This window comes from Trichechus manatus, unplaced genomic scaffold (assembly GCF_000243295.1).
Source record: "Trichechus manatus latirostris isolate Lorelei unplaced genomic scaffold, TriManLat1.0 scaffold00008, whole genome shotgun sequence".
NCBI classification, from domain to species: domain Eukaryota; kingdom Metazoa; phylum Chordata; class Mammalia; order Sirenia; family Trichechidae; genus Trichechus; species Trichechus manatus.
In genome coordinates this window covers 21,215,070-21,232,536 of record NW_004443944.1, presented here as the reverse complement: position 1 = coordinate 21,232,536, position 17,467 = coordinate 21,215,070, and the positions used below count along the sequence as shown (strand labels likewise).

General features: G+C 43.5%; 1 protein-coding gene across 1 annotated transcript in view; it reads right to left on the bottom strand.

Annotated features, from left to right (window-relative positions):
• PTPRT (protein tyrosine phosphatase receptor type T) overlaps window positions 1-17,467 on the bottom strand; it is a gene marked incomplete at its 3' end in the record, with an annotated part of 923,104 nt that overhangs the window by 795,247 nt on the left and 110,390 nt on the right. The window contains exon 4 of the mRNA XM_012558679.1: window positions 7,074-7,155. Coding sequence (XP_012414133.1) covers window positions 7,074-7,155 — 82 coding nt within the window. The remainder of the gene's footprint in view (window positions 1-7,073; window positions 7,156-17,467) is intronic.

The window sequence follows — 17,467 nt, the reverse complement described above, 5'->3', positions numbered from 1 at the left end:
CAAAAGGTCAGCAGTTCAAATCCACCAAGCCTCCTTGGAAACCTATCGGACAGCTGTACTCTGTCATATAGGGTCTCTATGAGACAGCAACAGTTTTTTTTTTTTTGGTGTTTTTTGTTTTGTTTTGTTTTGTTTTGTTTTTAAGTGTAAATACGGGGCCCTGGTGGTGCAGTAGTTAAGAGCTGCAGCTGCTAATCAACATGTTGGCAGTTTGAACCCACCTTGGACACCCTATGGGGGCAGGTCTACTCTGTCCTACAGAGTCGCTAGGAGTCGGAATCGACTCAATGGCAACGTATTTGGTTTTATGGTTTAGTGTAAATACAAGGAGCCCTAGCGGCACACAGGTTAAGCTCTGGGCTGCTAACCTAAAGGCTGGCAGTTCGAACCCACTCAGTGGCTCTCCAGGAGAAAGACCTGGCAACCTGTTCCTGTAAAGATTATCGCCTAGAAAACCCTATGGGGAAGTTCTACTCTGTCATATAAGGTCGTTTTGAGTTGAAATTGACGTGATGGCACCTAACAACAACAACAACTACAGTGTAAATATATGGGAGGCAGTGGTCGTTCAGTGTTAGAATTCTCGCCTTCCATGTGAGAGGCCCAGGTTCAATTCCTGGCCAATGCACCTCATACACAGCCATCACTCATCTGTCAGTGGATGCTTGGGTGTTGCTATGATGCTGAATAGGTTTCAGCGGAGCTTCCAGACTAAGACAGACTAGGAAGAAAGGCCTGGTGATCTACTTCCAAAAATCAACCAAAGAAAACTCTATGGATCGGAATGGTCCAATTCACAATGAATCATGGGATGTTGTAGGACAGGACAGCATTTCCTTCCATCATGCATGGGGACGCCATGAGTTGGGGTCGACTGGATGACAGCCAACAACACTAACAGTGTAAATATTCTGGAGGAACACTGATGATTTACAGTAGGGATGTCAAACCCACATGTCTACTGGAGCCCGGCAGTTAGGTAAAATGAAGTGGTTCAATTGTAAAAAACAGACAAAACAAAACTCCCACCCCCTCCTTGCTCCATCTTTCATCTTCGCTCTTTTGATAGAGACTTGGGTACAATAAAGATTTCTCTGATATAAGAAATCAACACTGCAGGCACAGGAGTAACTAGTAACTGACACCAGCCTCAGGGCTGGGGGGACAAAAAGGAATAGTGGGGATTTGGGAAAACTGGAGAGAAACCTTGTGCCCAGTGAAAGGGGCAGCTGCTACTCAAATCCATGCAGGAGAGGGAGGCTATGTGAGAGTGCTGGCTCAGGGTTGCCACGTGTCTGATTTCTCAGGGCAAGTAAGAAATCCAGATTTTACGGGAACTCTCTCATGTGAAAATCTTAACGCAATTTTATTAAAGCACAGTGTAGGCTTCACAAAACATGTCTGCAGGTATGCGCTATCAGTCTGTGGTCTCTGATATGTAGCTCTTATGTAAGTTCTCTGAAACTATCCCCCCTGGCCAGTCTTTCCCTGGCCTGGCCCCATAAATCCAGGGGTCCCCCCATCCCTCCATGCATCCTGCTTTGGGGATTCTGTGAAAGCCAGCTGTGGTTCGCAGTTCCCACCAAACCCCAGCGCTCACCAGGACGTCCTCCTCTTGCTTCACACTCACTGCACATTCCCACATGACTCTGCTCTGTGAGCCCCTGGCCTCAGTCCCTGGCTTGTGACAGATATCTTTCTCTGCAGCCCCTCCTTATGTGGGGAACCTGTCTGACCCTCTCTCTGAGCTCCTGGCCTCTCTGACCCTTCCTCTTCCTTCCTTTTGCCTTCCACTCCACTCCTGAGCTAATGCTTTCTCAGCTGTTATTTCCACTGCCCATGGCCTCCTGCCCCCCACCCCAGCATCTGCAGCTCTGGGAAGGGAATTAGTCCACCAGCTTCAACTCACCAACCACAGTTGACACTGGGCCCAGGTCAGCCACCAGTTCGTGATTTTAAGCATTCCACACTTCTGCCCCACTGAGACCCAGCTTCCCCAAAATGGGATTCCACTGAACACAGGTAACAGAAACCTGGCTGTGCATTTGGGGCAAAATGCCCTGACGCTGGTGACATTTAAGTGCCTGCAGATGTCACTGCAGCATCTGAAGCCGTATTACTGTGTCCTTTCTCTAGCTCTTTAAACCTGACAGTGCTCAGTAGGAGGCCACACAATGGAGGGGAAGGCACAGGACATACACTAGAAATGTGTTGCAGACACTCTGTGGGCTCCAGGACATGGCCGCACGAGGTTGCAATGGAGAGAGAAAAAAAAAGGTTAAAAAATTCTAAAAGTCAACTGAGGAGCTGGAGACTCTGAAACGGAGTAGAAAAGCCTGCTGACATTTATCGTGCACAGTTATAACTGACGTGGCCCCGCTAATGGCCAATACCGAGAAACGGCAGCGGAGGGTAACTTTGGCTAAAATACTTTTAGAATAACACAAAAATGTTAAATGGGCTTTAAAATATAGATGAGAGGTTTCGGTTTGTAACAGAAAACAATTCCCTTTGAGTATTATGCCTGTCTTTCAGTCACTTCTTTTTGGAAGCTGCGAGGCAAGCGTTTAATGTCATAACTTCAGCTCAGATCGATCAAGGATACAGGTGCAAATCAGGCATGAATACCCCTGGAACTTTTGGAATATTTAGTGGAATCACTAATTGATAAACTCTGACCATGTGTTAATGGAAAAATTGTTTTGGAGGACAGAAGTGGAGAATTAAAAAGCCCGAGGACAGAAAGGGAATGTATATTTCTCAATATAGTTACATTTTTAATGATCTGTGAATGAAGTCATAAACACATTCACATTAAAGCTAGGGTGTGGAAAAAGCACTTTCAGTCCAAAGGACAGTTCAGAAGCCACTAGCATCCTGCATGACACATGAGCCCATGGACACTCCCCAGGGCCATGGTCAGCACCTCAGAAGTTGGCTCTCAGGCTTAGTTTTTGCCAGACTCACACCACCCCAGCCCTCACCACCCAATTGCTGATGCCAGCAATCCGGGAGGGCACCATCGTTGATGCCTGTCTCCCAATCTAACTCATCAAACAAGACCAGTCAGCTCTACTGCCTAAATATATCTTGAACCTGTCCATCTCTCTCCAGCTCTAGGTTCTATTTCTTCACATGCTCACTGTCTGTTATTATAGCACAGAACTACCTGATTATTTGTTTGATTTTCAGTCTCTGTCGCTTCAGTGCGTGCCCCAGGAGAGCCAAGAATGAATCCGTCTTACTCCCATAAACCCAGAATATTGCCCAGTATGGATGACATGCTGATGAATGAGTGGATGGATCTCTCTCCACCGCCCTAGTCCAGGCCACCACCATCTCATGCATGGACTTCAGCGCTGCCTTCCTAACAGGTCTCCTGACTTCTTCTCGATTCAGCTTCAACTATTTCTCCATAGAGCAGCCAAAACGATCTTCTAACAATTAAATGAGATCATAGTAGTTGTTGTTGGGTGCCATTGAGTTTTGCCTCAGAGCGACACCATGTGACAGAGCAGAAGTGCCCCATAGGTTTTTCTAGGCTATAGTCTTTATGGAAGCAGATAATCAGATCTTTCTTCTGAGGAGCCACTGGATAAATTCAAACCACCAACCTTTCGGTTAGCAGCTGAGAGCTTAACCACTGTGCCACCAAAAAACCAAACCCGTTGTCATCAAGTTGATTCCAACTCATAGCAACCCTAAAGGGCAGAGTAGAATTGCCCCATGGGGTTTCCAAGGAGTGACTGGTGGATTCGAACTGCTGACCTTTTGGTTAGCAACTGAATGCTTAACAACTGTGCCACCAGGGCTCCTTAAATGAGATCATATCATTCGTTCCCCAACAGAAATCCCTCCAGTGACACCTCCCTGCACTTAGATTACAATCTAAATCACCTACGATGTCATCCAAGGCACTCACGGTCAGGACCTGGCTCACCTCTCCAGCAATAACTCAGACCACTTTCTCCTGGGTTCCCTGTGCTCAGGACACACGGGAAGCACTGAGCTGATTCCCACTGCGGACCTATGCACTTGCTGTTTCCTCTGCCTCAAATACCACCCTCCCCAAATCCTTCTATAATGAGCCCTTTGCTATGACTCAAGTCCCAGCTCAAGTCACATCTTCAAGGATACCTCCCCTGACTACTCTAAGTAGCCCCTCTATATCCCTGTCACTTTCTCCCTCTCTCACATTTATTATATTCATAGCTTTCATCACCATGAAATTTTATTACTTATTTTGTGTCTTTCCTCTCTCTGCCCCTCCTGCTAGCCATCATGAGGATAAAGACCTGAACTTTCCTGGTCACTGAAATATCCCAGTGCCCAACATAGTGCTTGACACATAGCTGGTACTCAACTCAACGCTTGTTGAAGGAAATGATGAATAAAAACCTGGGCTAGGTATGGACTGAGCAGAGGTCTTCAGAAAGGGGTCTTTGCTAGACCCTGCTCAATCCCACATGACTCATGAGCTATGTATGTACCTCTGAGGACTATATACATGGCCGGTATCTGTACATACAGATAAATGGAATTTTTCCAACTCTGGGGTCTCACGCTGTGCTGTCTGGGAAGTTTATGCTTAAGCCACCTAAGCACTGAGATTGAACTTAGCCTAAGCACGTTGCACAGGAACACAGCCAGGGTCACGTCTTGCTGAAATATATCCTACGGGCCATTTGCTGGGTAATTGTCTTTCAGCAATGCCATAAGCATGCAATCCACATTCCTCAGCAGGAGGAGTATGAGGTTGTGGGAGAATCCTAAATTCAGGAGCAGCCCCAATGAGAGGAGGATTACAGAAGGAGTTGAGAGACTTTAGGGGTGTAAAGGTATCCAAACGCTCTCCAGAGAACCTCCTCCCATGGAGATTTATCAGAGAGAAGGAAGCGTTTGCCTCTGATTGCAAACCACGTGCTTGGAGCTAAGGCAGAGCTTTTATCCATCTGTTCTTAAAGGCAGCTGAGGCTGGGACAAGAGGCAGGTGAGGCATCATAGTAGCGATGAAAATTTTCATTAGAGCAGAGTTCTGGGAGCCAGGGAGTCTTCCACACCAAGTTCTCCTGGAAATCTTCCAGAATCTCCTGGGTAAAGCCAAGGGTCACATACTTGAAAGACAAAGTCTGAACATCAAGCATAGGGTAAGAAGCAGGAGTGAAGCTGGATGCCCCAAAGGTAAGCACCCTCCATGAGGTAGAGATGGGGTATGTGCAGGGCCCAGGGAAGGGCAAAGACCTTTCTCAGAGAGACTATCTCAAACTCGAGGATTGCATGGTTGAGTATGTGAGGTTTAAAGGGCCACAGGTGGGGTACACATCTCCCAACATATTGGCCCAGTCTTAGGCTAAAGATCATTCTCCAATGGGCGGCTGATACTAACTCTCAGGAGTTGAAGAATTTAATCCTGTGAGGGGACTTAACTGCATATCCACTATATAACCCTACACAGCTGGGGGGATTTCTGGGATCTTCTTTACACATGGTCTGGTACAGCAGAGGTATATCTCAGGCATGATGGAATGGAAAGACACCTGTGGGAACATCCTAAAGGCTCAGGAACTAACCCAGAGGGTAGGAATCTACAGCCACAATAATGGAGAGTCCAGTAGGATGAACTCATTCCTGAGATGCTGGTTGATTTCTGGGGAGAAAGGGTCTCTCTTGCACAGCCATAGAATACAGTTACCCAAAATAGTGTCTTGCTTAAACCCCTGGAAACTTGTCCCCAATTCTCCCAGAGAAGGTACTCTAAGACAATGAGTCAGACAATGGTATTCTAGTCCAGGGGAAGGAAGGAAATGATGCTTGAGGGCCTGACAAATTCATTGCAGCAAAGTGGAAAGAGTCATTTCAATTAAAGCAGCATGGATAGGGCCAAAGTGAGAACAGTCCCAAAATGGGAGAAATAAAAGACAAGGATTGGAGAGGGCACATGGTGTCTCTTAAGGCAGCAGAAAACTACATATAGCCCATAGCACGACTGATGGCTATTTAGGGTTAGCGAGCCCTGGTGGTGCAATGGTTAAGCACTTGGCTGCTAACCAAAAGGTCAGTGGTTCGAACCCACCAGCCACTCCACGGAAGAAAAGATCTGGCAATCTGGTCTCATATAGATTATAGCCTAGGAAACCCTATAGGGCAGCTCTCCTCTGTCCTGTAGGGTCACTGTGAGTTGGAATCAACTCAATAGCACACAACAATAACAGGGATACCTAGGGATAACCTAGAACAAGACAGTTACAAAGAAGCCAATGAGAATCTCCAATGTGGAGAATGCTAACAAACTTGGGCTGGCATCTCAGTTAGCCCTCCTAGGCGTTACCATAATTCCCATGCGTGTCCCTTAGATTACCACCTCCCCCTCCCCATGTCATCAGTATCAGTATCAACTACCTGCACCGGAGACATATCTCCTCTGAGATACAATGAACCCAAGATGCACAGCTCCCTACTGAAACACACTGTGGCATCCTAGACCAAATACAGCAGAGAGAGAACTTCAAGGGGAAACCAGATGGGCATGGAGGTGTGGCATGCATTTGAGGACTCTTGACACTGCACTATAAGTGCTAACCAGTATGAGGAATCTCTCCCTATGCCTACACGGAGCGGATGAGTGTATTTTAAATTATTTTTAAAGAATTAATAGCTTTGGGGTACTTTTCTCTGTGAGTGAACAGTGTGCTAATTTGCTCAGTGTTTTGGTGTTGTTCTTTTTTTAAGACAATCGCACAAGATTCTACCCAAAGCCCTCTAATTCTTCCACTTCAGTGGTCTGAATCCCGCTAATAAACAATCAGGACTTTAGACTCTCTTAATAATGGAGAGAGATGCGAATGAAGATGTTTTGCCACTCTCTGCAAATTCCTGTAGGTGCTGCCTGTTGAACGGGCTGGCAAAATTATGCATTTATTCAGGACTGATTGCATTGAGTATGTAAGCATTTTTGAAGGATTAAAAGAGAGAGAGAGATGTTTGTGAGCTGAGTGAACAGGGTGGATTGCAGCCTCGGAGCTCCCCAGTCTGGCACAGAGCGAGGCTGTGATGGGAAGAGGAAACAGACTTACTGCATGGATGAGCCAGGACCCGGACCTCGTCCACTGCGATGTAGCCAGGATGACCCTTCAAAGACACGGATTCAAATATCACCTGCAACACACAGCGTGGAGTCAATTTCACAGAAGTGGTTATAGACATTCATCATAGGAGCGGCCGGCCCATCCCCAAAACCTTTCTATGTCAGTTTTCCATCAGAACCAATCAAAGAGACAGGACGTTACCCTGGCAATTGGCTTGGGTTTTCAAAACAAGGTAAAATAGTCAAACTCTGCTGACTATCAAAAGAAAATTCAGTCACATGGAACGTAATCAATTTCAGACATAACGCTTGGATACAGAAGAAGCAACCCAACCTGGCCTACAGACCCCAGTCTGTACATTTCTCATCGTGGTTTCAAGTGAAGCACAAAGAGTTACTTCCTAATATCCCAACTTTTTTATAAAGAGTGAGGGAGACGCTTACTGGGAGGGTTTATACTAATTTGATTCTACATCCCCAAGGAACACATTACATTGGAATTTCTTAATAATACCTCGTGAAAATAAGCCACATGCTTACCTGTTGGTTTCCAGGAATCAGAAAGCAACAAGTTCTTTGAAATCTCTACTCTGACTCCCACTCATACTGCTTGTTTCAATAAAGGTTTTACAATTAAGTTGAAGGCTTTCCTTTTACCCAACCTCTACCTTCACCTAGGAGACAGATGTGGACAACATGGACAACATCCTTGGCCTCCCTAATGTCAACGGCCTTCTCCCCTAATCAGCCACACTCCCTAACTTGTTCCTCCCCACTGCATAAACTCAAAATTCCATCTTTGTGTATTTTGGCACAGCCTCTTACCCCACAGTCCTTTCCCAACTCATTCCTCTTAAACCTGCTTCTCAACTGCACAGGGTACCCTGGGCCTCTGCTTTTCTAGAGTCTATACGCCTTCCTGGACCTCTCTGTAGTCTCAGTAAGCCCAGGCTCTACCCACCATATTGGTTAATCAACAGTACCACTCTCATCTACAGCCTCAATTTCTTCACACCCTTATCTCAACTTTTCCAATCCCATCACAAATCTGTATTTCCCATTCTTTCATCCCACACAAATGTGCCCTTTCAACATCCACCCCTCCACTCCCAGACTCTTTGTCTCCCACATTTTCAAGAGGCAAGACAAGAGAAGGGCTGAGCTCTAACTTCCTACCCATCAATCCAATCTACATCCACACCCACCCCTGCCTACTCTCTACAAGGCACATCTCTGCTCTTGACCCATACTCCTGCCGTATTTTCCAGCTTCTTTGCTTCTTCTTGGTCCTCCTTCCCTCTCCCCTCTATCTCCATCCTTTTATCCCTGACCTTGACATATGTAAATGCTTGGGCTTCTCCTATTTACAAATTACCCTTTGGCAGCAGGTTCTTCTCTAATACAGTCCAGTTGTTTCCATCACATTTTAAAATTCTCCATAGTTTTATCTACACTCGCTCTCAACACTCTCTTACTTCCCACTATAAACTTCAATCTGCTATAATCTGGATACTGTCCTCAACACTCCCCTTGAAATTGCTTTCATGGCCGACACCAATAATGTCCTAATTGCTAAATCCAATACATATTTCTCGATCTTTGTCATACTTTAAGAAGGAAGATAGTGTAATGTTTGGCTCTGGAATGAGAAGGCCTGGCTTCTAGCCCTGAATGTGTCACTTTCTAGTGTGTGACCTTGGCAAGTTACCTTACTGCTCTGTACCTCAGTTTCCTCATCTTTAAAACCAGGGTAATTACAGCGTCTACCTCATTGGGTCATTTTGTAGATGAAAAGAGTTAATATACATGCTTAGAACAGTTACACTTATCATTAGTACTGGGCCACTCTTCTACAATTGTCAATGTTCACTGCTTCTTCATTTCTGGGTGTCCTTTGTGACACTTCACTCTCGGGGTTTCTCTCATAAGTCTGGGACTATTCTACCTTAGGTTTCTTTGTGAACAGTTCTCCTATACCTGCTCTTCAAATGGGAGCCTTCTCTACTTATCTTCCTTCAATGGCTATCTATTCACTGAGAACCTCTAAGTCCAGCTCTGCACCCTAGACCTTTCACCGGAACATCAGTCTACTCATGCTGCTCACAGCTCTGTATTTCCACCTAGATGTCACATAGTTACCTCAAACTCAATCTATATGCAACAGATCTGAGCGTTTTCCCTATCAAAACCTCTCCCTTACTGCCTCTCCCATACTCCTTAAACAGGGACCTGGGCGTGACACACCCAGTCACTCAAGATGGGAATCTGGGCATCTGCCTAAGCTCGTCCTTCTCCCTGACCCCCCACATTCATTTTCTTTTTCATTTTTTCTTGTTAGCATTTCTCAAATCCTTCTATATCTTTCCATCTTTGCTATTATGCTGAACCATACAAAGGGGCCATTTTTGTAAACCCAAGTCAGCTGGATATCAATGTCACAGGTCTGGTTCAAACCTTCATCATTTTTTGCCTCTACCACCTTACCTTCTGCTGTCAAGTCGACTTGACTCATGGTAACCCCATATGTTTCAGAGTAGAACTGTGCTCCATGAGTTTTTCAATGGATATCATCTTACAGAAGTAGATTGCCAGGTCTTTCCTCAGTGGCACCACTGGGTGGATTTGAACTAACAACTTTTTGGTTAGTAGTCAAGCACAAATCATTTGCACCACCCAGGGACCTTCTACCACTTTAACATCCTCCAAAACGGACCCTCTCCTTCCTGTCTTTTACCCTCAGTTCCTCCTCTACGTTCAAGCCAGTGGAAACCCTCTTATTGTGGATGGAATGTAAGGTAGGTGATGACACCAACAGGAAAACCTCCAGGTGGAATCTTTGGGTCACTCCAGGTCAGTGGACTCAGAGGGAAATGGTCTCAATCAGGCGTGGGGCTCCAGCAGCTCTAACAAGTGATCAGGGAACCCATGGTGATGATAGTGAGGGCAGTGAGAGGAAGCTTCCTGGGGTGGTAAGACCTATCACTGAGACAGGACGTGGCTGCCTGGGGAAATTATATAAAGAGACCTGAGGTGAGGGGTCACACCAAACATACAGCAGCTAGCAAAAGCATGAGAACCACTCTGGAAGAGTGGCTGACTAAGACAGCAGAGTCCTTTAGTGAGACTCAATGTACGAAATTATGCAGGAGGTAGGGGTAGAGCTTGCAGAAAGAAAAGTGTGATCCTTGCCTCATGCTGCAGAAGGGAAAGACAACAGAAGGTCTTTCTATAAAGAATCACATGTCTACTTATTTTTTTTAATAATACAAAGGTAACCAAAAGCAAAGTTCATAGAAGAAAAAATAAAAAAGTCAGTAGGAAAAATGAAGTCTCAATACATGCTACAATATGGGTAGAGCTTGAAGACATTATGCTAAGTGAAATAAGTCAATCACAAAAGGACAAATACTCTATGACCTCACTTACATAAAAAGACAAGAAAAGGCAAATGTACAGAGACCAAACTTTATTAGTGGTTACTAGGGGCAGGAGGGAGGGGGAAAGGGGAGATTAATGGTAATGGAAAAATCACGTTGATTAAGGGTAGGATTGCACAGCTGATTATTGCTATTGCTGTCAATAAGGGGTACACCTGTAAAAAGTTGAATTGGCAAAAGTTGTGTGACAGATGAATTTACAACAATGAAAAAGAAGGAAAAAAAAGTAGCTGCTGAGGCTGCTTATGTGCAACCAAAAACCACCTCATGGGATTTGGTTCCTGGGTTTGGCAGTTTAGGGTGGTGGATTCATGGGACATCCGAGTTAACCGGCCTCATAATGTATTTGCTGCCTCTGTTCTACCTCCTAGCTTGTTGTGTAGTGTCTGGGGACTTAAAAGCTTGCAGGTGGTCTTTCAAGGCAAAACAACTGGTCTCTACTCACCTAGAGCAACAGAGGAAGAACCAAGTCAGGAAGAGGAAGAGGATACGGAATGCATGGTTAATTGCCTCCATGAATAACTGCCTCCTTTGCCATGAGACTGCAAGAACAGGATAGTGCCTACCTACCATTACTGAACATTTTGATCAAAGATTCTACGGAAGGATCCTGATCAGAAGGGGGAAAATGCAGAACAGAACTTCAAATTCTCATGGACTCCAGCCTCATAGAGGCTGGATGAACCCCTGAAACTATTGCCCTGAGGTAATCTTTAAATCTTAAACCAAAAATATCCCCTGAAGTCTTCTTAAAACCAAACAATAGTTTAGATTAACTAGTAAACAATGTCTACCTTGAGCACTATGCCCTTTTAAGATCTATCTGTATGATATCAAATTGACAACAGTAACTTGAAAGATTAGATAAGAAACTTAGGGGGCAGCGAGTTTATGTTAATAGGGCAGGAACAACTCAGAAAGGAGGGTGAGAATGGTTGTACAACTCGAAGAATGTCATCATTGTCACTGACTTGTACATGTAGAAACCATAGAATTGGTGTATGTTTTGCTGTGTATAGTCTCAACAACAACAAAATAAATAAATAAATAGAACATACACAGCAAATACACTTAAAAAATAGCATGGAAGCCTTAAAACTATGTAATAAAAATGTCAAAAGTAAAAAAAAAAAAATTCTATTGTGACAACAAAGGTAAATGGGTTAAAAGAGAGAAAATAAACCAATTCAAATAAATAAAATCTAATTGTATGCTATAAGATAAACACCTAACACAGAATGACTCAGTAACCTTAAAAATAACAAGTTGAACAAAGACATAATAAGGAAATGCAAATAAACGAAAAAGTGTTGTTGCAAAACTAATGTAAAAGCATCAAAGTAGAATTTTAACAAAAACCACTAAGTGGACTAAAATGGTCATTTAAAAAAGACATGAGTCAAGAGACTCAAAAGGAGAAAATGATAAAGAAAACAGTATTTGTAGATTTTAACTCATGTCTTAGACTCTGATCAATCAAATAGGGAAAAATCATATTGAGTTATGTATGTACTATAAATAATAATGTACTTACCAGACATATGTTAACGCATATAATGGGAGAATAAAACTTCTGTTCAAATGTTCATGAATTATTTACAAAAAGATCATATGACAGGCCCCAAAAGAACTTCAATAAATGAATCAAAGAAGAAATTGTGTAAGTTTCAGTCTGTACATTTTCTAACCAAATTCACTAAAACTATAAATAACAAAAGCTTATAAATCAACTTCTTAAAGGTTATACAATATCTTCCTAAAGAACTACGAGGTCACAGTATGTTTTGTATGATAACCAAACACTGAAACAAAATTAAAAATCAAAGGATGAGGGGGTGAGAACAGTATTTGTTATATACACGTCAGGTAATAGGTTAACAGTCTTTTTTGTGTAAAGAACTCTTGAGAATCAACAAAAGAAATAAACAAACCCTCCAAAATAAAAATTAGCAAGCAACTTCAACAGGTAATTCACAGAAGATGAAGTAGGGATGGTAAATAAAATCTATGAACGCAAATTTTCTAGAAAAATGACACTGGAGAGGTTACAGTAGATGAGTATTTTCTCCTTATACTTCTCTGGATTTTCCCAATTTTCTACAATAAAAATGAGCTATTTTAGAATCAAAATAAAAATTAAATGCTTTAAAGTGCATTACTTTTTTGTATCTCTCTGCATATTTTATTGTCGCTATGTTGTGTACCACTATGCAATCAACTCCATTACAGCACCTGTCATACCATGTTGCAATGCTTGTTCAGGGATCATTTCATTTCCTAAACTCTGAACCCATCATGAACAAAAACAGCATCTCCCTCCGTCCTACCTTCCTCCCTCTACCCCTCTCCTTCCCTCTCTTTCACATTTACAAAGGAACACCCCCCCATCACGGTACCAAAAACTGGTATACCCGCTGGGAATATAAAAGTGAGCAAGAAAATTAAGGTCCTAATCCTTACGAACCTCACATTCTAGTGAATGAAAATGGAAATTAAACAAAGAGGTAAATTTGCAAAATTAAACTTTTGCCATTGGTTTTACAAAGGATAAAAACCAGGATAATGTGATCAGGAGTAACTATAGGGTCATTATGAGTTGGAATCGACTCGACGGCAGTGGGTTTCTTTGGTTTCTTTTTTTTTTTTTTTTTTTTTCGGTTTAAGGGGAAGAGGGTCTATTTAGAGTGATCAGGAAAGTACTCTCTCGGGAAGTGATGATTAAGATGAAACCAGGAGGATGAAAGTGGCCAGTCAATGAAGAGGTAGTGGCAAGTGCAAAGGCCACGAGGCAGGAAAGAGTCTGAGGTGATCTGGAAACACAAAAAGGAGGTCAGTGTGGCTGGGATATCGTGAGTAGGGGTAGAGAGACACAGGAAAGGCTGGAGTGTTAGTTGGGGCCAGATGACATGGGATCTTACAAGACAAAGCAAACCATAAACCAAACTCATTGCCATTGAGTTGATTCTGACTCATGGTGACCCCATGTGTTACAGAGGAGAACTGTTTCATGGGGTTTTCTTGACTGTAATCTTTACGGAAGCAGGTTGCCAGGCTTTTCTTCCAAGGTGGGTGGGTTTGAACCACCAAACTTTAAGTTAGTAGACAAGAGCAAACCTCTTGTGATACCCAGGAACCTTACAGGACATAGTTAAACTAACTTGTTGCTGTCAAGTCAATTCTGACTCATAGCGACCCTATAGGGCAGAGTAGAACTGCCCCACAGGGTTTCCAAGGAGCAGCTGGTGGATTTGAACTGCCAACCTTCTGGTTTGGAGCCATAGCTCTTAACCACTGCACCACCAGGGCCCCACAGGACATAGGAGAGAACTTAAATTTTCTTCTAAGTTATTGAAAGATTTAAAGCAGGGAAGTACATAATCTTAGCTACATTCTTAAAAGATCATTCTGGTTTCTCTGTGGAAACTGACTGGGAGGGGGCAATTGAGCAACAAAAATGAAAGCAAATAGAAAAGACATATCGGTCGATTATTGTAGTCATCAGCTCAAAAGATGAGGATGGCTTCGACGACAGTGGTGGGTATGGATAGGAGAATAAGATGATGATGTGAGAGATATCTTGAAAGTATAAATGAAAAGAAGCACTGTTAAATTAAGATGTGAGGCATGAAGGACAGAGAAGAATCAATGAGGACTTGCAATTTCAGGCTTGATGTAGTAGCTGGATTCTGGTGCCATTTATTGAGACAGGGAAGATGAGATGATGAACATGTATGCATGAGCAGCAGGGGTAGACCAAAGTGTCCTTTTGGTCATGTTAAGTTTGAGGTGTCCATTAAATATCCGAATGGCTATGTTGAGTAAGTAGGAAGCTGGCATTATGTTTCTGGAGGTCATGGGAGATTTAAGACCAGATTTATACATTTATATGTATGCTTTGGCATATAGATGTTATTTAAGATCTTGGAACTAGATGAGGTGACCTCAGAAGACAGAGTAGATAGTTCAGAAGAGAGATCAAGTCATAAATGCCCCAGAGAGAATTTTTTAGGATGGTAGAGACTGGAGCATGGTTTCAGGTGGAAAGGAATTAGGCAGGGAAATATCAGGGTAAGATACAATGGGCGGTGGTAAGAATTGATGGGATAAAATTCTAGAGGAGGCAAGAGTCAACTGAAATTAAAGATACCAGTTGGAGGGATTGGTATTGGCTACAATTTGGTACCTTATCAACTAAGACTGAATGATGGTAACAACAACAACAAAAGAGATAATAACCACAATAATAAAGGGTGGCAATACTGACTATTTATTATGTGGTCTCATTCTATCAACAACACTAAGAGATGAGACCAGCTGAATTACCAGCTCAGAAAGAAAACCAGAGGTGGACCAAGGCCTGGGACCTTTGTCTCTTGGTTCATGTTATAAGGCTATGCCCATTACCAGACTTTGAGGAAAAGCAGCCTAAACTCATTTAACCAAAACACTTGGTTAGGCGGAATTCTGACTCCAGTTAACCAAAGTTTTACTCGATTAAGCTCTTCTACTACTTTGACTGTTTCTCAAACATCTCCTGGGATCTATCCTATATCATAATTATTAATAAATATTCCATGAACGAACACAACGTTGGTCACGGGAACATGGAGGTATTCATTTGTTCACTGGTCTTTCTCCATTCTTTTGCAGAAATGAGAATCCTATAATGAGACAGAGGAGCTTCCATTCATCAGAATTCCTATTGGGAATTCTTTGATAAAGCATTGTGGTAGGTGACACTCAGGTTTCTCAAATATGAAAAAGTAATATTCTGTTAGCAATAAGGGAAAGAATGTTCTGGATTTTCATTAAATGAGTCAATAATTTTTAAGTGTTTACAATACACATAGGAAGATATTAATAAATGTTAGCTATTATGATTTCCATTACTCTGGGGGCAGGAATGGGAGATGAGAGCAGAAATGCAAGGGAATGGGGATGGAGCGAGGGAGAGGCAGAAACCAACAGGCTGCCCAATGTGGCTATCTCCTATGATCCCCATCTCAAGTCTCCACTGAAGTTCCTACACTCAACAGACTCTTTGAAGTGAATCATGACTGGTAGAAACTGGTAGAGGCTAGGCTTTGTGTCCACGTGGAGGTGGGTGGCAATAAAGAGGCATGTGTGGATACAGGAGCCGGGGGTGTGCAAAAGTATGAGGAAGGAGACCATGCAGCCCACAGAATCCTTGAGGAAGACTCTAGACTCACAAGACATTAGAATTAGGGTCCATCCAGTATGTTCACACCAAAGCGAAGCCACATATGCAACTGGGATTAAAACACCTCCCAGAACAGAACTGGGGGAAATCACCCCCTCCGTCATTGGCAGTCTGCTCAGAGCAGAATGCTCACAGAACCTGCAGGAGTGAAGAGGTCGCATCCTGGGTGTACCACCCTACAAGTTGGGAGAAAAATCATGACAGCTGTTGTGAGATAGACTCCTCAATGCCTTGCGGAGTGGGGAGTCAACAGTACTGATATAAAGCTGGATGTATCAGAAATAATGCACCAAGCTATGCTTCTACTGCAGTAAGTATTCACCTGGGAAGTGGCAGAGGAGAACCCAACAAATGTTTGGACTAGAGGAAAAGCAGGTTACATAGCTGCAGCTCAGCCCCAGGATGTCAGCCAACAAAATACTGGTGAATGTGGATCACCAGATTCCTCTATTCATGTCATAAGGCACCCTGGAAGATAACCTGCAATCTCAAGAGGAGATCACCCCCACCAGTGGACTTCTAGAGTGGGGGTCCTTGTCACAGATGCTCCCACCCTCCATCCAGTATCTATGCAGCTCCACCTCCTAGGAATAGACACCACAAGGGCACAGGAGAGTTTCAGGACCCTCTGAGATGGAAAGGCCTACCCAGGTGTTCTGGGACAGGGAGGATGGTCATCTTCAAGCCAAGCACTCTCAAAAGGAAACTCAAACCAAGGCTCTTGAGGAATGAAAGTCAGGAAATGGGAGAAGAGCTGGAGGAGTAGGTAAAGAGGTTTGAGAGCTACTCCAGTGCTGTCTGTTCACAGAGGGCAGAGAAGGTGGAATGGGATGGGGGACTGAAGGAGGCCACTCATACACTTAGTGATGCTCCATTTCAATGTATGGAGGCAGAGACCCTGGGGTACAGGGACTGGAGACAAAATCCTAGGCTGGGAATCCCAACTTCTCTGCTGGATATTCCACCCTAAGGCTGCCATTGTGGATCTACTGTTAACTGCACATGTCCCAGCCCCCCGAGCTTCATTAGAGACCTGCTGAGGGAAGTCTGGGGGATGGGACTGGCATGAAGAGGTACAAAGCTCTCCCTGTACATGAGGTTCTGGGCAAAGCCGGGAGGTAATTTCCCAAATTCACGATCAACCTCTCAAAAAGGCTGGCTGTATGCATGTTTGGGGAAGTGTGTGGGTATATTAAGCCATGGTTTGGGACACCTGGTGTTTTAGCCCACCTTCTCTAACCCTCAAGCAGATAATTTGTGCAACAAAAGTTTCAAAGGGCTGCAAATATTTTCTCAAAAGACATGAGATAGGAAAATGTTGGTTCACCAGGCTGCTCTTAGGAAGAGGGCTATATTTGTATGTTTTTATGGAGGGTTTGCTTTGGACTCCTTAAATGATAGCTTAAGAAAGCTATGGCTGTTAACCAAAAGGTCAGCAGTTCAAATCCACCAGCTGTTCTTTGGAAACCTTGTGGGTGGCATAGTGGTTAAGAACTACGGATACTAACCAAAAGGTCAGCAGTTTGAATCTACCAGCTGCTCCTTGGAAACCCTGTGGGGCAGTTCTACTCTGTCCTATAGGGTTGCTATGAGTTGCAATCAACCTGATGGCAATCGGTTTGATTATTTTTTTTAATCTTTTTTTTCGTTATCATCTTGATTCAATTAATGAAAAATATCTATTTGTATGTCCATCTGTCTGTCCATCCATCCACTCATCCATTG